At 37.3% G+C, this 26,163-nt stretch overlaps 1 protein-coding gene across 1 annotated transcript; it reads right to left on the bottom strand.

Moving 5' to 3' along the window:
* On the bottom strand, positions 1–24,594 carry LOC132609077 (diacylglycerol kinase 5-like). The gene is made up of 6 exons (XM_060322909.1): positions 24,400–24,594; positions 9,419–9,486; positions 9,195–9,269; positions 8,731–8,818; positions 8,431–8,547; positions 1–562 (listed from the first exon to the last, which is right to left on the bottom strand). Exons 1-6 carry the CDS (start codon positions 24,592–24,594, stop codon positions 239–241), a joined length of 867 nt encoding a protein of 288 aa, XP_060178892.1. The 3' UTR covers positions 1–238.
* Between the last annotated feature and the right edge of the window lie 1,569 nt (positions 24,595–26,163).

Consider the following 26,163-nt stretch of genomic DNA (forward strand, 5'->3'; position numbering starts at 1 on the left):
TACAAAACAAAATGGTACATTATAAAACCTTAGGAAACAACAATCCAAACATAGTTAGGCTCAAACCTTGCCTATATAAAGTTTACATGTTCATGAAGAGAGTCTTCAAGGGTCTCTTGAACCATATACCAAGAAGTAATTCTCTATGCAAATACTGAAATATCAATGCCATCATACCCCACTCTAGCTTAATATGGAGGTTGTAGAAGCAAATTTTTAACAAACATGGATTACAGAATTAACTGAGGCGAGAAATATCAATGTCAACAGGAATTTTGAAAGTGTCTGCTGCTCCATACTTTCTCTGCTCATCTCTAACTGAATCTTCTTCATCACTATCGTCATCGGCATCAGCATCATGATTTCCATGACTTGAAGGGTCATCAACACCTTTGGATATGCAACCATGGGTAGCAAGCATCTTAACTTGGCCAAGATGAGATATTTCTATCACAACGGTGTCGTCATCTACAGGGAGAGGTTGCTTCCATGGTTCCCCATCAATCCTCATGAATGTATGGTCAGCTGCACCCTTGTGAAACTCGAATCGGATTCCATGTGCCTACAAGCAAGAAAATTGAACAAACATAAGACAATTGGCAGCTTAGTTTTTAGAGAAAAAATCAGGTAATAATTTTTTTTTTCTAACCAAGAAATACCCGAGGACCAGTGACGCACAGTTCGAAACTCGGCGGATAATGGGCTCTCCCCTCTATCCTATCCACTTATATGCCAGGTTTTTTGTCTGTGGAACAGTTCGAACCTGTGACCTACATCTAACCCGCACATTAATTACTTATTGTGCTCTTATCACTAGACCAAAGCCGTGGGGGCTTCCATGAAACAAAAATCTGGTTTTTCAAAGCTCTAAAAGATCTGTTCCTCTCGGACAAATTCTCTATGAATATGCCTTTAAGCAACAATACTGCAGGTCAAGTAGTTGCAAGTTTCTTAGTAGGCGTTTGGCCATAGATTCCAAATATTTTTTGCTTTGTTTGGAATTTATGAAGTTGGAGTTGAAGATAGCGTTGTGTTGTACCTCTTGCAAAGGAGAGAATAGAGCATTTTATTTGGAATTTATGAAGATGGAGTTGGAAAACAAATTTAGCATTTTTCCAAATTTGAACTCCAATTTTCAAGTTGGATTTGGAAATTTTATAACCAAACACTAATTTTGTCACGACCCAACCCCGTAGGCCGTGACTGGCGCCCTAGTTGGGCACCCTGACGTACTTATTCAATCGAATCACACACAAATAGCATATACGGCCATAAATACTATATGTCGTCTAAAACCATATCAAACTGTTCAAACACATCTCAACGCAACCATATGCGGATATATATATATATATGTCAAAAAGCCGGCAAGGCTATCAAATGTATCAAAAGCCGACAAGGCTAACAGATGTATCAAAAGCCGACAAGGCTAACGGATGGCGCAACGGCCCAAAACATATACAGAATGCACGCCGACAAGGCTGCCATAACCATATAGGATCATACAATCGCATATGAACAGAAGTAGGCGCACACACCCACAAATACGTCTACAGACCTCTAAACAGACCAGTCAAAACATATGGCGGGACAGGGCCTCGCCGTACCCCTGATCAAATATATACATACACAACGAACAAAAATATATATACCAAAATGTAGGCACTGGAATGAGAAGAGCACTCCAAATAGCAGAAGAGGATGTCCTAGACTGGTGGATCACCAAACTGTGCGTCTGTACCTGCGGGCATGAAACGTAGCCCCCGAAGAGAGGGGGTCAATACGAAATATGTACTGAGTATGCAAAGCAGAATATACAGAAGCAAACCTGAGACATAAACGAAATAGTAGTACAAAGAATATGTACAAATCCAACGTATCAAAATGTTTACTTTAAAAATATGTAAGTCATGCAAAAGGTACAGAAGAATATGGTCGCCCGCCCGTCGATGGCGCCATAACACAGCATAACACCGGAAAGGTTTCTAACCTCCGAACCCCCGTCACATATCATAACACAGCATAACGCCATACACACCACAACATCATATATAAGTGGAACCCGACCCTCTTTGGCGAGTAGCTCGGTGAACCATAAGCACAGCATAACTCCGGAGTATATCAAAGTGCGCACGACAACAGAACCGGCCCGGGACTCGGCGAAAGAGATAACAGAATGCACGAGTAGAGTCGTGAGTAGTCATATGCATAAAATCATTGTCATGAACTCAAACATAAGTAAAATGATCATACTTGAAAATCAAAATAATAGTCATAACAAATTCTTTCAAAAATTCTCCGAATTACATAAAGGAAAGTCGCGGGACCCACGGACGGGTATCGACCCGAGTCGGGCCCGCCTATGGAAAACGTACTCATTATACATCATGCCAACTTCTATAAAAATATTGGAACAATCCGAGTCTTTATGCGAAAGGTATGGCATTCAAAAATTACGAAATTCTTTAAAGTGAAACCTTTCTATGCAAAGTTCGGAATGCGATTATTTCAAAGGCATAATGGGTCATATTTCATCAAATCATACATATGAGTGCCAAGGAATATATAAGGATCATAACATGCTCGGATTTCGAATTTTAGAATTTTCCTCAAGGCTTATAATCTAGCCTATTGAAAACTAAATCATGCCAAAAGAAAGAAGGATGGGGCTTTACATACCTCGTACGCACTCCAAGCTAGTCAATCTAAAGCTAATCCCAATCTACGCCTCGGGCTCCCCAAGGTCTACAAGTACGCCAACGAATATCCAATATTAATCATAGGCACTTAAGCAATTATTTATTCCAAACTATCGCTAAATTCTACAGAAAATTCGGCAGCATTTCCCCTGTAAATAGGTCATCCCAAGAATTTAACTCGCTCAAAATCAACAACAACAACCACAATAACCAACCTAGCAACATCGATAATCAATTCGAAAGACAAAATAACAATAGTAACTCTCTTTTACATCATTCAACAACTTTCCAACTATTCAATTCAACGGCTTACATTCAAGCCACGATATCGCTCACACATTCAATTATCAACCCGAATCCTTACTAACAATATTCAAGGGCATTCTAACAGTTTACATAATTTTTCCAACAATCCAATAATTTTTCTCCAAGTTGGCCGAAAACAGCCCCCTAAACCGAGAACCCCACTGTGCCCACCTTCCGACTTTCAATTCATGTTTTGTATCACAATTCACAATATAACGATATCAATTCCATAAAATACACAAATTACATCAACGCACAATTGTCACACCCCATTTTAACCTGGAAGAAGTTAAAGTTAGAAGTATGACGTATTGGAGATCCCTGTTTTTGTTTGTTTTAAGGAGTCGCCACCTAATTATTTATGGTGAATTAGGACACCTAAAGTTTATTAAAGTTATTGTTTAAAGTTAACTCTGTTTAAGGTCTGCGAAACTTAAGATTCTAGGTAAGGGTTCAATTAGTCTAAAGGGAAGGTATTAGGCACCCTTTAAGACCCATTAACAATGATTAACCGACCGGACTTATGGTTAATTAGGCTAAAGGTAAATATAGTATTATAAATGTTTGGGAAATAACCTATAAATATAGCTAAAGTTTTTTTTTTTAAGTAAAAGGTAATAATGTTATTAGAAATAAGACATAAAGTAATAAGTTGTATAAAAGAATATGCCTAACGTTATTTTTGTAAACACGACTTATAAATGTTGCTGATTTTTAACGAAAGTGTAATAATAATGTTTAAAATAATACTTGTAGAAAATGTAGTGATTTAATAAGACTTTAATTATAAATAAACCAAAAAGAAATGGGATGAGTGATGTTTATATATATTTGAAAAAAATGACTAAAATTTAAAGAGTTATTTAATAAAAGTTTTAAAAGTTATTTTAGATAAATATGTATTTCAAGTGTTGGAAAGAAACTAAAGTGAAAGAGTTATTCGTTAAATTAGTTTGCCCTTTTATTCCTTAGATTAAGCTAATCGTTAATGTAGGACTTGTGATATTTTAAATTTCTAATAATAATAAGCATAAGTTATGATTCTTTTGACTCAAAAATATGAATTTGCTATTGAATTTCTAAAAGTAAATATTATAGATTCTATAAATAATTAAAAAAAAATGAAACTTCATGGAATTGATTATTATTAGTTTCCTTAAATTAACTACCCATTATCAGACTAAACTCCACTAATTGCTAAAAAGTTCATCTAGATTAACAAACAAAAGAATTAGTCATACAACAAAATTAGATGCACAAAGATAAAATAGAAAAGCAAAGAAATTAAATGGGCTCAGTCCGTTAAAGAATGATGTGATCTGTTTGCTGTTGGGCTTCGGCCCAGCAACCTTAATATATTGCTGCGAATTCCATGGGGCAACGGTGTCGTTGAGTCTCAAAGTAGGACTCTTCGGCTCCGGCGTTCATGCAAAGAAAAAGAATGTGAAAGAAAAAAGGATGAGTATGTAGGAATAAAATGCTACAACAGAGCGACTAACAAAGAGAGCATAAAATATTTCACTCGCTGAAGAATTACCATAACTTGTCCAAGTTTAATATATCAATCAAAATTAAAGTTTAGATCTTTAAGAGGGGATAAGCAAACACAAATACATGTCTATTCTTGCAGTCTCAAATAATAGAAGTTTAAATAACAAATTCAGTTATTTTGAAGGAGATCTCGAGGCAGTATCAATAACCATTAAGAGGGAAACCTCTTATGTTCCTGAGTTCAAGGAACGACAAGAAAAATGTACAATGTAAACGCCTTGTCAATCTCTTTCGGGGAGCAGAGACAAACTAAAATCTTACCCAACATTGGAGAGGGATATCAGCCAGAAGATACAACTTAAACCTCTATCACAACATATTTGGTGACTTTATATTAGAAGAAATACTGGTTTAAATCAAGGGAGAAACAGGGGACTGTTTTGGTTTAAGTCATCCATTAACATAGTCATTTAAAAAACAATTTGATATTTTAGAAGAAAAGGAACCACATGATTAACTACAAGCTCAGATTTTTGAAGAAATTTCTAACAGATACAGCCCAACCAGAAAAAAAAAATCCTTCCAAGAATATACTAACCAACTTTAACCAGATTACCAAACAAAGAATACGAGATTGTACAGATTTTGATGTTTAATTAACATGATTTTCAACAATTAACTTAAGTGATAGTTCTATGTCGAACTCCATCGAAACAAGACTTTCATACCACTTGTATTCATGATTTACAGATCTGGAACACAACATGTGACATCATATACATCATCTCCAGGTAAAACTAAGATGACAGATTAAAAAGGACTACCCATTTGGCTAATCTTTCTCATTACAAGATCATTATTAGTTTCAAAACTAGAGTGGACGAGTTTGAAAACCATGTTAACAGGAAACAGAACCACAGTAGCTAGACATCAACGTAGGAATCTTCGTTATATATTCGGACCACAAAAAGACCATAAGCCTACTGATTTATGACCAGAACTGGACATACGGTGCAACTGTATATAGTTAGACCATAAGCCTATTGATTTTTGACAGACATAGTTGAATTAGAGTTTTTAGACTTAAGAAACTCATGGTTAATTAGTTACACAAATCGCGTTTTAAACCGAAGAAGATCACAACTTAACAAGATGACATCGAAACCTAAGCTAATTTATAACTTAGTCAAAGATACATAAATGATATTTTTTTTTAGAATCCACACGGCTAGTCTTCCAAGTACACATAAGGCTAAACGACTATATTTTGACAAAGTTGAAACAAAACATAGTATTATAGCATTAAGAGCAATGCAAATAACCACAAACATCAATCATCTTGTCGAAACAGCAACACTTTACATGAACTAAATTTAAGCGCACTGCTTGTGTTTAATTAAACAAACTCTGGGCTGAATCAAAAACTAATTGCCAACAAACCAACAGCCAAGTGTGAAACCTTTTAAAGGATTTCGGGACTGATTTGCTAAGCATAGATAAACTGAGATGAGGAGGATAATTACAGGATATCACACTGAACATCAATCATTTGCGAATTTTATTTTCAACTAACATATGGTACATGCGGATTCAGGGGAAAAACTGAAACATGCTTGCTTATCTCATAATGCTACATATAAAACCATTGCAAATTCTCAATAATCAGAATAAATCATGCTTCGCAATTCACAGACCAAAGCAAGGTAAAGCTACGGCACTTATAAAATCGATTAAACCATGTTTGCGCTCCAAATAGCACAGAAATGCAGAATTAAGAAACCAATTGGAAAGACTGGACAGTCAACAGAACATATGCGATTTCAAGTCTAGCAATGATTTCAACACAGCATTGTCGGGCTAAAGAAATTTAAACAAGAGATGATATTACCTTTTGTGGTACAGTGAACTGGGATCGTCGAGGCCTCAAATCTACTCTCGTATTGACAGTTTCAAAACTCGAGTCAAAAATTAAAGTATCTCTGTCGTAGTTAAAATTCTTGCCGAGCAACGACGAAAGTTAATCGAATCATCAAGAATTTAACCTTTCGTCACAAATCTCATATTTTCAACAAAAGTATTTTCTGATTTTAAACAAAATCAAGAACAGAATAAAAGAAGCTTAAGACTTGGTGACAAAAAATACTCCGTATCTAATAATCTCCCCAATCAGTGTTGAATCCCCCAAAACTTTTTACATACTCGACACCTAAATAATAAAAGAGCAAACAGAAATAAGGTTTTGAATTTCGAACTGATGTCAAGAAACAAAGTGGAATTCCCCAAAAACACTGAATAATCCCCTAAAGTTACTGAATCCTCTTCTCTCAAAACCCTTAAATCAGCCCCTCTAAATACTTAAAAATCCCCCTTTTCCAAAACAATGTTGAGTCCCCTTTTTTCCGATCTTGCCCGATCTCTTTCGCCCTTTTTTTTTCGGTGTCAGCTCTTTTTTTTTTTTTCGGGTCTGTTTTCTTGTTGATTCGTTTCACTTCCTTGTCAGTAAATTTAGAAACCCGGGTAAATTAAATAGGAAAGGGACAAAATTGGGTGTCAACAACAATAACCCTCAAATCAGCCCACAAAATCTCAGCATTAATCTTGAGTCATTACATGCTCATTTCCAAACTAGAATTCATAACGACGACAATTAAAATGCTAAGCGATATTAATGCGATCTTCGACATATTATGTGGCCCACATTCGTCCACACTACACATATACATATGTTGATGGTTCTCATAGATAAAGATTGCATTAATTGCACAAAGTTCTCCAAATCAGTCCGCAACACTCACCATATCAATTTGGGACATTTAACTCTTATTTCCAACATAAAAGTCATCACAACAACCATTAAAACGTTAAGCGACATTAGTGTGTCCTTTAGCATATAGTATGACCCATATTCATCTACCACTGCACAAGCATATAATGGTGATTCTTAGTCACTCTACACACTACAACAATTTAACATACTACAAGAATTAATTCATCAATCCAATTCAACACCCATATACACGGCTAGAACACCAAACACACGGCCCAACTTCATCACACCATATTTCATGATTTTCATCCATATTAACATACTACAACATGAAATAAGAGTTCACAACACATAGAACAAGAGCAAAACTTACCTTTCTTCTTCAATACCACAAATGGCTAGGGTTTGCAATTGGACACAATGAATGGTTAGATGACCCAAACAACTCTTCCATGCTACTTAGGGACTTCAATATAGTGGGTTTGTATCAAGGAATTATTTTTGAGAAGGCTAAAAATGGTCTTGGTTTTTTTTCCACTTTGGCCGAGAGAGAGGGGGAGTTGTTCTTCAACTCCTCTTAATTTTTTTTTTCTAAGTGTTGAAAGTGTGGAAGATGACTTAAGAATTCATCTTTTAAGTCCACAAAATATCTACATTGCCTTTGGCCCACACAATGTGTTGGACCAATTAAAATTGGCCACACAATGTGTGGGACCATTTCCATATACACGGCCTCAATGCCCCTTTGCACAAGATTTTTAAATTCCAATCCAATTTTTCCTAAATGTTCAATGCCAACAATTTCATATATAACTTATGTCTCAAAATAAAATCAAAGGTCAAAAGTCCCGACTTCAAATCCCGGAATAGTCTTGGCCTTAATTTATCATAGTTAATCCGGGTTGTCCCAATGTATAAAAATACGGGACGTAACAAATTTTGAAATACAGTGAAAAATTATTCCGAAAAGAGTGAATAACTCTCATGGCCAAACGGTCCTTAATCATTCCAAGCTCATTTTGACAAAGTATAGTGCCAAGCAGTTGGAAATGTCTAGGGAAGTTATGTAGATCTTATGCAACCTTTTCATCCTAACTTGCAATATGAGTTATAATGAGTTATAAATAGGCATACTTATATTTTTAGGAGCACAATATTATCCCAAACCTGTGCAATACGTGTCCCATGACCGTTTGGAGCGAGAAGAACCATTCCATGCCAAGCATCTTTGAAGCCAACAACCTCAATAAGGCCATCATCAACAAATGGTGGAGTCAAGTCCCTCTGCCATCACATTGAAAAACACATGGCATGTGAACATACACTTAAATAGAACAAAAAAAAGAGGGGAAAAACAAGAAATAGTTTTCAGGCAGAAATATCGATATCCCTGGAAGCTCACACAAGCATGCACGCACCAAGAAAAAGAAAAGTAGATGGATGAAGAAGCTAGTATAAAGTACATACATCCCGGCGTCTTCTGCTATTTGGTTTTCCCCAAGGATTCAGTCCACCAGAAAAGCTAGGCAAGTTTAGGCAAATAATTGACCTAATTCTGCAAGTTTGGACAAACAGAAGAAGAAAACAGTTATAACTCAAAAGGTTGTCATGCTGAGCAATCAGCTAGCAAAACATACATGCGTATGTAGGCGCGCGCTCCTCTCTCTCTCACACAGACATATATATAAAGAGAGAGAAAGAGAAGCCACATCGCAATCAAAATTATGCTAGAGGAAAAAGCCAGAATCTTTTATTTGAAGAGAGACAAGAGTCTGGTATTTAAGTGAAGAAGGGTAAAGGGGGGACTCATTATCCACAGAGTTCCAAACCGTGTGACACTGGAGCTCGGATTTCTTGGTTATCCCAAAAAAAAAAAGAGATGATATCTAGTGGTCTTCTAGAGTTCCAACATTACAAATAATTGATGCTACCTGCTAGGGATGTGGACGCCTTGCCATTCACCTTGCCTTTTCATTATCTTAACCTTGACCAGTTGACCTATGTTTCTGCAGGAAATGCATAAATGTAAATTCTCACAACATATATCATCAAAGAGGGGATAGTAAAGATAACTGAATGCTATGGATATTTTCTTGCAGCATAGCATGACATGGAATATTCTTCATTCTTTCTTTAAAGCACAGTGCAGATTCACCTTGAGGAAGAATGAAGACGGGACGGCAAAAACGATCCTTGTGTCCAACCAAGCTTTGCATATGTACCCTAAGGAGCAAACAAAAATACGGTAAGGCATACTTCCCCTTTAAATACTAACAAATCTAAAATAATGAGAAATGCTTGTTTTCAGGATGTATTAATGGGTGAAAATCATTTTTACCCTCCAACATTACTTTAAAAATCAAACCCCTCTCAACTATGAATAATAGACATTCTCTCTCCTTTATCCTATGCAATGTCTATTTCACTCTTGACATTTTCAATCCTCCATTTATGTAATACCTTTTTATATTATATACAATTTATTTTTTTAACCTAGATATTTATAGATTTTGTACTTAAAATTCATATTATAAGTAAAATAATCCTTTTATGAATTTATCACAAAATCAAGTGTTACTTTTTTAAGATTAATAGTTTAATGTTACATACATTAAGTATATATTATGTATGTACATGCAAGTGCATGTGTGTGTGTTTCTATATATATATATATATATATATGTTATATCCCGTACTTTCGCGCATTTGGAAAATTGGAAATAATTTTGACTTGTAAGAAATAAGGTCATAATTGATTTTATTTAAAACATGAGTTGTTTATGAAAGAATATTAATGTGGAAGTGTCGAGGAAGGCTAAGGGCAAAATTGGAATTTCGGAAATTAGTTTCGGGAATTACAAAATGTGATCCATAAGTCATTGGGCTCAAAATAAATGATGGAAAAATTTAGGCCCAATGCTAAGGGGGTGGCCGGCCACCCCAAGGCCCAACCCATGATCTTAATTAATTCCCATGTGCCAATTTAACAGAAGTGGATCATTATCTAGTAGAACATTCAAGAAACCAAGAGAGAGAAAAACAAAACAAAGAAGAGCAAAAATTTGAAGGCCATTCGGCCATAGCTAGGTTTTTCACCCCTCAAAAATCTTGATCTAAAAATATTTATCTTGTGGTTTTCCTACTAAATTAAGGGTCCTTTACAACTTGGTGTAGCTAATTTGGAAGATAGGGAGCTTGTTTCTTCAAATTAGCAAGTGGGTTTGGTGAAGAAGCTTGGAAGAAAAGAAGGTAAGATCTTGCTCCTTGTACTTTGGAATATATATATATGTGTGTGTGTGTGTGTGTGTGTGTGTGTGTGTGTGTGTGTGTGTGTGTGTGTGTGTGTGTTGTAGCATGTAGAAATAAGTAGAAATTATGAAAATATGGAAGATTACAAAGTGGGTGTGTCTATATATATGTAGCCGTGTGTGTGTAATGTTGTATGGATGAGATGAGTTGAATTTTATGATGTATTCTAGTTGTAGTTGTGGTGGACTTTATATTGGAAAATGAAAGTTGAATGAATTTAGTTGAGGTTGGTAATGTGGTGTTGGCCGTGTGGTACTCCATAAAGGAATGGGAATGAATTAATTTTGTTTAATATGTTAGTTGTGTTGTTGTGATCCTTATAGTGTAAAGGAAGGAAAAATGGTTTAAGTTGCCATTGAAATGGAATGTAGAAGATTATGACATTTTAGTATGATTTTATGATTTTATGATTTTATGGAAATGAAGTTGTTAAGGTGCATATTATGATGATTGTTGATGAAATTGGAAGGTGGAAATATGTTATGAATATGTGTGTTGAAGATTAGAAGTTTTGGATAGATTATGGCTTTGGTGGAAAGTTTGTACATTTTGTATATCTTGTGAATATATTGTAGGAACGATATGAAATGTTTCCAAATTGTATTGTAATGATCATGATTAGTAAATGAATATGAGAAGGTTGGTATTGATTTGAAAATGTGAAGTTGGAATGAAAACTATTGTACTATGTTGGAAAGAGGAATAGTTATGCTATATTGTGTTTTGTAGCGATTGTTGTTGTGGTTGGTGTTGTTGTTGGGTTGTTGTTGATTGTTTTGGCCGAGTTAAATTCTCGGGGATGCTATATATATAGGGGAGATGCTGCCCAAATTTCTGTAGACAAATATGAATTAAGATTGAATTCTTAAAGACTTGAAATTGATAATTGGTAATTGTGACCAATTGTAGATTTTGGACGAAACGGGAATTGAATTTGGAAAGGCGCAAAGAGAGAATAAGGTATGTAAAGCTATCCCTTTCCTTCTCTTGGCATGTCCTAGGTGTACTAGGATCGGATTTGAGCCTCGGAAAGTATTCTGTTCATCGAAATCCGCGTTTGAAAATGTCCCTTTTTCATTCAATAGAATTGAATACTAATTGTATGATTTGTTGAAAGAATTGTGCAAGCTTTCTCAAATTGCCTTGAAAGTTAGGGAATGTCCCTAGAACCTCCATAGGTGACTCCATAGACTTAAAATACGTAATTGGCGCTCATCGCTTTAGTTGACCCGAGGTGGGCCCACTATTCCCGACTTGTCCCTTATTGTACTAATGTCTTATTTTCAAGCCATGAAAAATGAAACGTTTTATCTATCCTTCTAGCTACTAAAGGACAATTGTTTTAATAGTTCCCGTGAGTCTTGTAAGCTATTTTTTGGAATACGGAAGCGACCTCAGAAAGATTATTTTTCCGTACTTATTATGACATCCGAAATACACCTACTATGATTCTGTTCGATTTCATTATTTCAATTTGTCGTACGTTATGTCTTATTTAGTCTCTGGAAATATATGGTATTTTATATTGCATTTAGTTTCTCACTACTCCACTCGTGGATGCCTCAATGTTTCCTTCACTGAGCCTGGGCCAGGATATGTTGTCAAGCGTATCCCACTGCATTGTTCGCCGTGCCTCGATGTGAGGGGGCAGGTTTACTTGTACATGGGTTGTGGAGTATGCTGTGCCATGTACACACATTCTGATATGACATGACATGATTTGATATGGCCATCTGATATGATATGTTATATTACGGGGTTATTCCCTACTCTGGAGCATGATGTGTTGTGGCGCCAGTGTCGGGGTGGCGACCACGTTCTGCTCACCGAGTCCCTTGGCGGGGCCGGATATGATATGGCATATGTTTCTGCATACACTCTTTATGTTCTGAAAATACGCATTTAATAATCTGGATACTACACTCATTTTCTGCCAGTTCTGTTTCGACTATGATTTATTTCTGTACTTCAGGCTTTACATATTCAGTACATATTCCGTACTGACCCCCTTTCTTCGGGGGCTGCGTTTTCATGCCGCGCAGGTACAGACGACAGGTTTGCTGACCCGCCTGCTTAGGACTATATTCTGCTATTTTGGAGCGCTTTTTTGTCCGGAGCCTATATTTTGGTACAACTTCTGTCATTGTACATATGTATGCTATTCAGGGGTACGATGGGGCCCTATCCCGTCTTATGATTCTGATGTGTTCTTTAGAGGTCTGTAGACATACATGTGGGTTCTGTATATGTTTTGGGTTGCTATGATCTGTGATAGCCTTATCGGCTTCCATGTGCTATATTTGTTCATCTGTGATAATTAGTAACGCTGACTGACTTTTATATTGATATATTCTGCTAATATGCTGGTTTGGGTCATTGGGTACGTTTGAGTGTCCAGCACGGACACTAGTCGCGGCCTACGGGGTTGGGTCGTGACAAAAGTGGTATCAGAGCAGTTCGTCCTCGGAGTGTCTACAGACCGTGTCTAGTAGAGTCTTGTTTATCGGTGTGTTGTGCACCACACCTATAAACAGGAGGCTACAGGGCATTTAGGATGTTACCCTTCTTTCTTATCTTAGATCGTGCGATAGAGCTGTGTTATTAGGATGACTCATTCCTAACGAATTGTCTTATTTTTCAGCCATGCCTCCGAAAAAGGCGACAGCTGCCCAGAAGGGCAAGTCAGCAGCGGCCGGAGAGACTAGCCGGGCTCAGAAAGTTACTCGGACCCTTGCTCAGATTATGCGTGATACTGCGCCCCGGCCAGCAGACTTTACTACGTCATCATCATCAGAGGAGTCGGGGGCACCAGCCGCTGCCACCATGGATCAGGGGGCGGCTTCACCAGTAGCCCTAGAGGCTCCAGCACCTGAGCCCCCAGCTCCACAGCCAGGAGCGGAGGATAGGGCCCTGAGAGATGCGGTCCAGTTGCTGACCAGATTGGTAGCGGGACAGGTTCAGAGGCACGGATTGGGAGGTGACCGTGCAGACAGACGTGACAGTTCGAGGGCCCGTGAGTTCCTGACCTGTAGTCCTCCAGAGTTCTTCGGGACAAATCCCGAGGAGGATCCCGAGGAGTTTATCAGAAAGATGCGGCGCACGTTACACTTGATTAAGGCTTCTGCGACCGAGTCAGTTGAGTTGGCTTCGTACCAGTTGTATGATGTAGCAGCTAATTGGTACGAGTCCTGGGAATTATCCAGAGGCGACGGTGCTCCCCCAGCCGTCTGGGATGAGTTTGCTGAGGCTTTTCTTGGCCATTTTCTGCCTCCGGAGTTACGGCGGGCTAGGGCTGACAGATTTTTATTGCTGAGACAGAGAGGCCGCAACGTCCGAGATTATAGTTTGGAGTTTGACTCATTGGCTCGATATGCACCTGCTGTGGTAGCTACTATGGCTGACAGGATGTACCGGTATATTATGGGGCTAGACGATTATTTGGTCGACAGTTGTTTGGTGTTGGCTGCTCAGCCCGGTATGGATATTGCCCGTATACAGGCACATGCCCAGGGTATGGAGGACCGACATAGGGGACATCAGCCCGACAGGAGCCAGGATCGGAGACGGCCCAAGAGGGCCAGATCAGCTGGGTATTTTGGGGATTTTCGGAGCAGGCCACCCCAGCAGCAGCAGCAGGCTAGCAGACAATCTTCCCAGCCGGTACAGAGTACACCTCCACAGTTTACAGGCCGGAGATTTGATAGCCCAGGGTATTCAGGAGCAGGCCAAAGCTCCAGGGCTTCAGGTTCGCGAGTAGACAGGAGTTCCGGCCAGATGAGGTCACCCAGGCCTCAGTGTTCTTATTGTGGGAGATACTATCATGGAGAGTGATACCGGGCCACAGGCGCTTGTTTTTCTTGTGGCCGCCAGGGCCATTCTGTGAGAGATTGCCCATATAAGGGTAATTTGGGTGGTGCAGCGTAGCCTACCGGATCAGCCGCTGGGTCATAATCTTCTTCGGTGGCTATGCGCCCTACGAGGCCGAGTACCTCAGCACCAGCAGGTCGCGGCAGAGGCCGTGGTGGAGTTTCCAGTACTAGCGGTCCTTCGAACCGCATTTATGCTTTGGCCAGCCGCCAGGATCAGGAGGCTTCACCAAATGTTGTCACAGGTACATTATTGGTCTTCTCCCAATCTGTGTATGCATTGATTGATCCAGGTTCTACATTGTCATATATTTCTCCTCTCGTCGCTAGTAAAATTGGTATAATGCCTGAACCTATAGAGCCGTTTGAAGTAGCCACACCGATTGGGGACTTTATTATAGCGAGACAGGTATATAAAGACTGTTCTGTAATTATATGTGGCCGAGATACTAAGGCAGATCTGGTGGAGTTAGATATGATTGAATTCGATGTTATTATGGGTATGGACTGGTTAGCTTCCTGTTATGCTAATGTCGATTGCCAAAAAAAGGTGGTTCGTTTCCAATTTCCCGGGGAGCCAGTTATAGAGTGGGCAGGTAATACAGCAACGCCGAAAGGTAAGTTTATTTCATACCTTAAGGCGAGGAAGATGATCAGAAAGGGGTATATTTATCATCTGGTTCGTGTACAAGACTTGAAAGCAGAAGCACCGACTCTTCAGTCAGTCCCAGTTGTTAATGAATTTCCAGATGTATTCCCGGATGAGCTTCCAGGTCTTCCTCCGGAGCGGGAGATAGATTTTACTATTGATTTGCTGCCAGATACTCAGCCTATATCTATTCCCCCGTACAGAATGGCACCTGCAGAATTAAAAGAATTGAAAGAACAGCTAAAGGATCTGTTAGAAAAAGGCTTCATCAGACCCAGCACCTCGCCTTGGGGAGCTCCGGTATTATTTGTACGAAAGAAAGACGGGTCGCTGCGTATGTGTATTGATTATCGGCAGCTAAATAAGGTAACCATAAAGAATAAATACCCCCTCCCCAGAATTGATGAGTTGTTTGATCAGTTGTAGGGCGTTAAGTGTTTTTCGAAGATAGATCTGCGGTCGGGCTATCACCAGGTACGGGTGCGAGAGGCTGATATTCCTAAGACAGCATTCCGGACCCGTTATGGGCATTATGAATTCAGAGTGATGTCTTTTGGGCTGACTAATGCTCCAGCCGTATTTATGGATCTGATGAACCGGGTATTCAGGTCGTTCTTGGATATGTTCGTGGTTGTGTTTATTGACGATATTCTGGTTTATTCTCGATCAGAGGAGGAACACGCAGATCATCTGAGAGCGGTACTTGGGGTGCTTCGGCATCAGAAATTATATGCAAAATTTTCTAAATGTGAATTCTGGCTGGCTTCAGTGGCATTCTTGGGACATATTGTTGCAGCTGATGGTGTCCGGGTGGACACACAGAAGATTGAGGCCGTAAAGAATTGGCCTAGACCCACGACGCCCACGGAGGTACGTAGTTTTCTAGGATTAGCAGGCTATTACAGAAGATTTGTGGAAACGTTTGCTTCGATTTTAGCGCCTTTGACAAGGCTAACTCAGAAAGGAGCCAAGTTCCAGTGGACTGATGCTTGTGAACGAAGCTTCCAGTTGCTGAAAGAGAAGTTGACTACAGCTCCAGTTCTGACTCTTCCAGAAGGACCAGATGGGTATGTTATTTATTGTGATGCATCGGGCGTGGGGTTAGGCTGTGTATTAATACAGCACGGCAGATTTATAGCCTACGCTTCCCGGCAGCTCAAAAAGCATGAAAGGAATTATCCTACCCATGACCTGGAGCTAGCAGCGGTTATCCATGCCCTGAAGATATGGAGACATTATCTATATGGCATTCATGTTGATATATATATACAGATCACAAGAGCCTCCAATATATTTTTAAGCAGAAAGAACTGAATTTGCGGCAGAGGAGGTGGCTGGAACTTCTGAAAGATTATGACATAGATATTCTGTATCATCCGGGCAAAGCTAATGTTGTTGCAGATGCACTCAGCCGCAAGTCTATGGGTAGCTTGGCAGATTTGCAACCAGACAGGAAAGAGATAGTACGTGATATTCACCAGCTGGCTAATCTTGGGGTTCGCCTGGCCGATTCTGGAGGTACGCGGATTTCTGTCCGAGGGGTTTCTGAATCATCTATTAGGGAAGATATTAAGCGGCACCAATATGAAGATCCTGTTTTAGCACGGTACAGAGACACAGCCAATGAAAAGGAGAAGACTCCGTTCGAGTTTACACCGGACGGGACATTATTGTACAGAGGCAGGTTGTGTGTACCTGATATTGCAGGGCTACGGCAGCAGGTTATGAGCGAGGAGCATTATGCTCGTTATTCTGTTCATCCTGGATCGACAAAAATGTACCATGATCTCAGATGCCTATACTGGTGGGATGGCATGAAACGGGATATCGCAGAGTTCGTCGCCCAGTGCCCAAATTGTCAGCAGGTCAAAATTGAACATCAGAAGTCGGGTGGACTGTTGCAGGAAATGGAAATTCCGACTTGGAAGTGGGAGGTAATTAATATGGACTTCGTTACAGGTTTGCCTCGCACTCCACGGAAGTATGACTCCATCTGGGTTATTGCTGATAGGCTTACAAAATCAGCCCATTTTCTCCCCGTCAGAACTACTTATGCCACTGAGGATTATGCCAGGCTATATATTAAAGAAATAGTGAGACTTCATGGAGTTCCTATATCTATTATCACTGACAGAGGTACCCAGTTTACAGCAAACTTCTGGAGATCTTTTCAGGAAGGATTAGGGACTCAGGTGAGTCTGAGCACAGCATTCCATCCTCAGAGCGACGGACAGGCCAAGCGCACTATACAGACGCTAGAAGATATGTTGCGGGCCTGTGTTATTGACTTCAGAGGTAGCTAGGATGATCACTTGCCACTGATTGAATTTGCTTATAATAACAGCTACTATTCCAGCATCCAGATGGCACCTTACGAAGCTTTGTATGGCAGAAAGTGCAGGTCACCGATCGGCTGGTTTGATGTTGGCGAAACTGAATTAATAGGCCCAGATATGATCCAACAGGCAGTTGATAAGGTGAAACTTATTCGAGAGCGGTTATTAGCAGCCCAGAGTCGACAGAAATCATATGCTGATAAACGACGTCGACCTTTGGAGTTCCAGATTGGTGATTGGGTATTTCTGAAGGTATCGCCTATGAAGGGCGTAATGCGATTCGGTAGAAAGGGGAAGCTCAGTCTGCGGTATATTGGGCCTTACCAGATTGTTCGAAAAATTGGGAATGTCGCCTATGAGCTAGATCTACCATCTGACCTGGAAGCGGTACATCCAGTATTTCATGTATCCATGCTCCGTAAATATGTCGGTGATCCTTCCAGAATATTTCCAGCAGATGATATTCAGGTGACAGAGGGACTATCATACGAAGAGCAGCCGGTAGCCATTCTGGACCGCCAGGTAAGGAGATTACGGAATAAAGAGGTAGCTTCCGTTAAGGTGCGGTGGCGGAATAATAACAGGGAGGAGATGACCTGGGAAACTGAAGAGGAAATGAAGAAGAAATATCCTCACTTGTTTCCTACGCCCACAGGTAATCTAAATTCCTTACTTGGTAATATTCAATAATAAATGTGTATCAATTTTGCTGACCATAAAAGAAAATCCCCCGAAGTGCTTACAGACCCTATACGGCTAATCTAACATTCGAGGACGAATGTTCTTAAGGGGGGGAGGATGTTATATCCCGTACTTTCGCGCATTTGGAAAATTGGAAATAATTTTGACTTGTAAGAAATAAGGTCATAATTGATTTTATTTAAAACATGAGTTGTTTATGAAAGAATATTAATATGGAAGTGTCGAGGAAGGCTAAGGGCAAAATTGGAATTTCGGAAATTAGTTTCGGGAATTACAAAATGTGATCCATAAGTCATTGGGCTCAAAATAAATGATGGAAAAATTTAGGCCCAATGCTAAGGGGGTGGCCGGCCAACCCAAGGCCCAACCTATGATCTTAATTAATTCCCATGTGCCAATTAAATAGAAGTGGATCATTATCTAGTAGAACATTCAAGAAACCAAGAGAGAGAAAAACAAAACAAAGAAGAGCAAAAATTTGAAGGCCATTCGGCCATAGCTAGGTTTTTCACCCCTCAAAAATCTTGATCCAAAAATATTTATCTTGTGATTTTCCTACTAAATTAAGGGTCCTTTACAACTTGGTGTAGCTAATTTGGAAGATAGGGAGCTTGTTTCTTCAAATTAGCAAGTGGGTTTGGTGAAGAAGCTTGGAAGAAAAGAAGGTAAGATCTTGCTCCTTGTACTTTGGAATATATATATATATATATATATATATATATATATATATATATATATATATATATATATATGTGTGTGTGTGTGTGTGTGTGTGTGTGTGTGTGTGTGTGTGTGTGTGTGTGTGTTGTAGCATGTAGAAATAAGTAGAAATTATGAAAATATGGAAGATTACAAAGTGGGTGTGTCTATATATATGTAGCCGTGTGTGTGTAATGTTGTATGGATGAGATGAGTTGAATTTTATGATGTATTCTAGTTGTAGTTGTGGTGGACTTTATATTGGAAAATGAAAGTTGAATGAATTTAGTTGAGGTTGGTAATGTGGTGTTGGCCGTGTGGTACTCCATGAAGGAATGGGAATGAATTAATTTTGTTTAATATGTTAGTTGTGTTGTTGTGATCCTTATAGTGTAAAGGAAGGAAAAATGGTTTAAGTTGGCATTGAAATTGAATGTAGAAGATTATGACATTTTAGTATGATTTTATGATATTATGGAAATGAAGTTGTTAAGGTGCATATTATGATGATTGTTGATGAAATTGGAAGGTGGAAATATGTTATGAATATGTGTGTTAAAGATTAGAAGTTTTGGATAGATTATGGCTTTGGTGGAAAGTTTGTACATTTTGTATATCTTGTGAATATATTGTAGGAACGATATGAAATTTTTCCAAATTGTATTGTAATGATCTTGATTAGTAAATGATTATGAGAAGGTTGGTATTGATTTGAAAATGTGAAGTTGGAATGAAAACTATTGTACTATGTTGGAAAGAGGAATAGTTATGCTATATTGTGTTTTGTAGCGATTGTTGTTGTGGTTGGTGTTGTTGTTGGGTTGTTGTTGATTGTTTTGGCCGAGTTAAATTCTCGGGGATGCTATATATATAGGGGAGATGCTGCCCAAATTTCTGTAGACAAATATGAATTAAGATTGAATTCTTAAAGACTTGAAATTGATAATTGGTAATTGTGACCAATTGTAGATTTTGGACGAAACGGGAATTGAATTTGGAAAGGCGCAAAGAGCGAATAAGGTATGTAAAGCTATCCCTTTCCTTCTCTTGGCATGTCCTAGGTGTACTAGGATCGGATTTGAGCCTCGGAAAGTATTCTGTTCATCGGAATCCGCGTTTGAAAATGCCCCTTTTTCATTCAATATAATTGAATACTAATTGTATGGTTTGTTAAAAGAATTGTGCAAGCTTTCTCAAATTGCCTTGAAAGTTAGGGAATGTCCCTAGAACCTCCATAGGTGACTCCATAGACTTAAAATACGTAATTGGCGCCCATCGCTTTAGTTGACCCGAGGTGGGCCCACTATTCCCGACTTGTCCCTTATTGTACTAATGTCTTATTTTCAAGCCATGAAAAATGAAACGTTTTATCTATCCTTCTAGCTACTAAAGGACAATTGTTTTAATAGTTCTCGTGAGTCTTGTAAGCTATTTTTTGGAATACGGAAGCGACCTCAGAAAGATTATTTTTCCGTACTTATTATGACATCCGAAATACACCTACTATGATTCTGTCCGATTTCATTATTTCAATTTGTCGTACGTTATGTCTTATTTAGTCTCTGGAAATATATGGTATTTTATATTGCATTTAGTTTCTCACTACTCCACTCGTGGATGCCTCAATGTTTCCTTCACTGAGCCCGGGCCAGGATATGTTGTCAAACGTATCCCACTGCATTGTTCGCCGTGCCTCGATGTGAGGGGGCAGGTTTACTTGTACATGGGTTGTGGAGTATGTTGTGCCATGTACACACATTCTGATATGACATGACATGATTTGATATGGCCATCTGATATGATATGTTATATTACGGGGTTATTCCCTACTCTGGAGCATGATGTGTTGTGGCGCCAGTGTCGGGGTGGCGACCACGTTCTGCTCACCGAGTCCCTTGGCGGGGCCGGATATGATATGGCATATGTTTCTGCATACACTCTTTATGTTCTGAAAATACGTATTTAATAATCTGGATACTACACTCATTTTCTGCCAGTTCTGTTTCGACTATGATTTATTTCTGTACTTCAGGCTTTACATATTTAGTACATATTCCGTACTGACCCCCTTTCTTCGGGGGCTGCGTTTTCATGCCGCGCAGGTACAGACGACAGGATTGCTGACCCGCCTGCTTAGGACTATATTCTGCTATTTTGGAGCGCTCTTTTGTCCGGAGCCTATATTTTGGTACAACTTCTGTCATTGTACATATGTATGCTATTCAGGGGTACGATGGGGCCCTATCCCGTCTTATGATTCTGATGTGTTCTTTAGAGGTCTGTAGACATACATGTGGGTTCTGTATATGTTTTGGGTTGATATGATCTGTGATAGCCTTATCGGCTTCCATGTGCTATATTTGTTCATCTGTGATAATTAGTAACGCTGACTGACTTTTATATTGATATATTCTGCTAATATGCTGGTTTGGGTCATTGGGTACGTTTGAGTGTCCAGCACGGACACTAGTCGCGGCCTACGGGGTTGGGTCGTGACAATATATATATATATATATATATATATATATATATATATATATATATATATATATATATATATATATATATATATTTGGTTGTCATTAATAGGATATTTTGAATTATAATTTAAAATTTATTTATAATATAATAGATAATCTTTTAGGAATTTGTTATGGAATATAACTCTATTTCTATTTAATTATTTTTATTATGCGCATTGAAATATATTTATAAAGGTATTATTACCTGTTATTTTTTACTTGTATAAATAAATATCAGAGTAACCTCTATTTTTATTAATTATTTTGTATTACGTGCATTGAAATATATTTATAAAGGTATTATTACATGTTATTTTTTTTACTTGTATAAATAAATATCATAGTTTTGATTATTATTAATAAAACAATTCTTATTCTTCTCATTTATTTCAGTATAGAATGGTATTAAGTAATATACTCAACTAGCATTTCTTACTTTCCTTTTTTCGTCTCGAAAATAATATTTATTTTCTTATAGGAAGTTTGTTATATAGATTAAAGAGATGAAGTAAAAGAAAAAAAAGACAAGTTGATAATGTAAGGGTAAAATAGGAATTTAAAAAAATTCAATTAGGATAAAGTGGAGAGAATGATTATTATTCAAAGTTAAGGGCGGAGTTTGATTTTTAAAGCAAAGTTAGGGGTGAAAATGATTTTCACCCTGTATTAATCCAGATCTTGCAAATTACATAAGCCATCAATTTATTGATATTAAGGACCACATACACAATCAAGAGTAATAATTAATGGAACGGAGATCCATCAATATGTGAATCAATACTTATAGGCTGAAGTAACTAAAACACTCCTAAACTTGGCACGAATTGCAACTTCAGTCCCCAAACTATTGTTGCACTTCAAGACACCTCTAAGCTTGGGTAACTGGGTTTTAATACACCCTCGAGTCGACATGCCACTGCAAGTGGAATGCACTCGCCATCCACTTGGCATTTTCATCCTATGTGTCCTCCACATAGATAAATTGTTTTGAAAAAAAATAGTAAAACTGATTTTTTTTATAAAAAATCTGGAACAATGAAATGTTTATTTTTAATTCTGGAAAATTTGATTTTAAAAAAAAAAACTAAAAAACTAGATTTTTAATTAAAATATCTGTGAAAAATGGATTTTTTTAAAAAATGAAAACTTGATATTTTTTTAAAAGTGTCCTAAAAAATCCAGATTTTCATGATTCTTTTAAGACACTTCTTTAAAAAAGAATTGGAAAAACTGATTTTTTTTTTTAAATGTGGAAAACCCATTTAAAAAAAAAAAATCCCGAAAAATTCGATTAGTTTTTAAATCTAGAAATAAATTATCAATTTTCCACGTTATTCTTAAAAAAATTAGTATCCCAGATTTTAAAAAAGTCCAGGTTTTTAATCAAAAATTCAATTTTCCAGATTCTTTTTTAGAAAAATGGGTTTATTTAGTTTTTCGAATTTTTAAAAAGTCCAGGTTTTTTAATTAAAAAAAATTCAAGTTTTCAAGATTTAAAAAGTTCCATATTTTTTATTAAAAAATCCAGTCCAGATTTATTTTTAAAAAATGGGTTCTCCACATTTTTTAAAATGATGAGGCACCTCTCACGCGCCTGTTGGTGTGTGAATACACTTGTTGTGCCATGTGGCAACTCGGGGTGTATTAGTTTAGGGGTGTCTTGAAGTGCAACAATAGTTTGGGGACTGAAGTTGCAATTCGTGTCAAGTTTAGGGGTGTTTTAGTTTCTTCAATAAAATTGAATCATCTTCAAACAATGATCCTCCGTTGAGACAAACTTGCCCCATATAATCCTTAGGTACCAACACTAATTTATTCACAAAACCGTTGAATATCAAAGTGCAGTGCAAAATATACCTCCCCGCCAAAATATTTTTGGTCAAGCAATAAAAAAAAGGGGCAGCCTGGTGTACAAAGCATCCTGCGTTAGCAGGGTCTAGGAAAGAACCGCACCCCAAGGGGTCAAGCTATCAAGTAAATGTAAATTCCATATTAATTGGAGCAAAGTCATCTTAATTCCTTGATCCCACAACTCTTTCAAATCTCTAATTCTGCTTTCATGAAATTCAGGTTTTAAATATTAACGAATTCATATATAGTTAAAGACGACGAAATCATGACGGTCGGAGTCAGGACTTCTCCGGCGAGATCAACAGCGGAGTCCGGTGATGGTGGCTGGGTGAGATGGTTAATTAGAAAGAAGGGATGCATGGATAATGAGAAGGGAAGATTGAGGGAGGCTAAGAAGGCGGAAAAAGTTATGCACCTCATTTGCTGGGGACCTAAATAGGTAGAAATAGTGTTCACCAGTCACTTTGTCCTTCTTTTCGGAAAAAAAAAAAGGTGAAATTTTGGCTGATTTTCTCTTTTTAATAATTACTTCCTCCGTCTCAAAAAGATTGTTTTCCTTTCCCTTTTAATCTGTCCCAAAAAGATTGACACATTTTTATATTTAAAAATAGTTTAACTTTATGAGATAATTTACAGCCACATAAATATCTAAGGCTTATTTTAGACCACACATTTCGAAAGTCTTCCTTTGTTTCTTAAACTTTGTGTCAAGTCAAACAAAGAAAAATTTTTTGGGACGGAGGGAGTATATAGCAAGATCCTTTTTCTATTTATCTTGTAACGTATGAAGTTTTTTTAATTATGATCTAAAGATCTTTTTCGGATTAAATTAAAAATTGTATAACAAAATATAATTAGACTATGGTCTAAAAGTTTGTAACTCATTGTAACCGTTAAATGACACTTTGATGTTTTGATTGTAAAATTGAGCAATATACGAGTAAACATTAGATGTGAATCTAACAATTATGTCAGAAAGAAAAATTTCTTAAGGGCTATATTTGCACAATTTTTAGAAATAAAGACAAGATTTAAATGGTGGCCTAAAAAGAAAGGACATAGATACATGAATATAAATTACCTAAAGTTAACCATTGTCATGAAATTGAAGTAAACGAAGCCTTTGAAACAGAACAAAATAGATATTTACAAGTTATGAAATATAAAAATTAGTTAGGACCCCAACAGCTCAAATACATTACAGTTCTGAGTGACTCCTCTGCTAGCTTTCGCCTGTAATTAGCATTAGCATTCGCTTCATTCACAAATTCTCCCTTTCCTTCTTTATGTGATGAATCACTAGTGTTAGTACTTGTAAAGTCACGTCTCTGGTATCTTCTATCTTTGACTTGTGTAGTTGCTTCTTCTGCTAATGTTTGCTTTAGGACCTTGCTCATGTTTCTGCTGTGGAAATAAAGTTGTTTTGAGAGGATATGGACATACAATATGAAGCCCTTTAAGTTTGCTTCGTGCTTGTCATTTATCAAGTGATATATATAGACATAGTTGTATTTGTTGCGATCGAAATAATTAGGGCATCATGCGGTAATTAAAGATTGCAAATCTTGAACAAAGATAAATCAGACAATAAAGAGAACTATATTAATAAGAAGCAAATATTTTAGTATGGTTTGATCAATTGACCTATATATGAAAAAACTGACATAAAAGAAAGTATAAAAGCTAGAGACCATTTGTGGATGTTATTCTGTTGTTGAATGAAGGAAAGATCCTCAATTTATAGTTACTAAACACAATTACAGTAGAATTAAAATAAGATAGAAAATTTAGGACAAATCCTAGCGTATTTAAAGGACCCACTGAAGCTAAGAATACCATTTGCAATTGCAATTTGCAGCTGATATATTTTTGGTTTCTCATCGGTGTCTGGTAACCATTTTGGGGCTCGAACATACTAATTCAAATTCACACCACGTAAGGCTTCTAAAAGGGTAAACGATCCGTGTTAGGATTTTTTTATTTTCAAGGCTCAAATTCAATTTTTTTTAAATTAAGAATAGAGGACTCTTGAATGGTACAACAAACAGATATTTTGATGATATATATGTAGTACATACAATATGAAAAAAACAGTTGTGCGCATGTGCATTACAAAATCCTGACTGATTGAGATTATCGTTTCAAAAGGTTATGCTATTTAAATACTCCTAAAATAGTATGTTCTGGTATTCACAGATGGAATAGTGGTGGATGTTGATATAGTGCATAGAATAACAACTCTGAAATAGAGCGAGTAACCTTTTAATTAATTAAACATTTCAAAAAGGATCCTACTTACTTAAGGGAATTAAGTTATATCCACTAATTATATAAAGACTTACACTATTTAATAAATTTTAACATAGTCATAACGAATCAACTAGTAACATTTTGTGTGTATATATATGATCAACTGAAAATGTAGAAAATATTTAGAAAATCATACTGTATTACATATAAGGTTATAATAAATATTAATTATAATTAATTTGATAAAAATGATAACTAATTACATAATTAAGGGAAAATAACCCTCTATGACTATTTAGGAAAAATAATTACCCGAAATAGCTCATGTTTGTAAAATTACCCGAAATGGCCCAATTTGTATCCGTCACTTCAAAAGTCTTCTGTATATTTCTACTCTCACTACAATTGAAAAAATGTTGTATATTGTTGTATACAATTGAATTTTCTTGGATATAAACACCTCTTATACGTTATTATACACTTTTATACAAGGTTGATACTTTGTCTATTCCAGGTGTATAAAGTTGTATATTGTTTTATAGTGTTGTATATTGTGAAAAAGTAGCTATGCGGAGTGTAATTTAAAAACATGACTACACAAATATAATTTTGTATGCTAGATTGTACATTATTGAAATTATTCAATGATAATGAAAAACAATTACTCTTACAGTATATAACGACTTAAATTCTTACTAGTTACTGGTATAGTGGTA

The sequence above is a fragment of the Lycium barbarum genome, chromosome 1 (genome assembly GCF_019175385.1).
Source record: "Lycium barbarum isolate Lr01 chromosome 1, ASM1917538v2, whole genome shotgun sequence".
Classification (NCBI taxonomy): Eukaryota; Viridiplantae; Streptophyta; class Magnoliopsida; order Solanales; family Solanaceae; genus Lycium; species Lycium barbarum.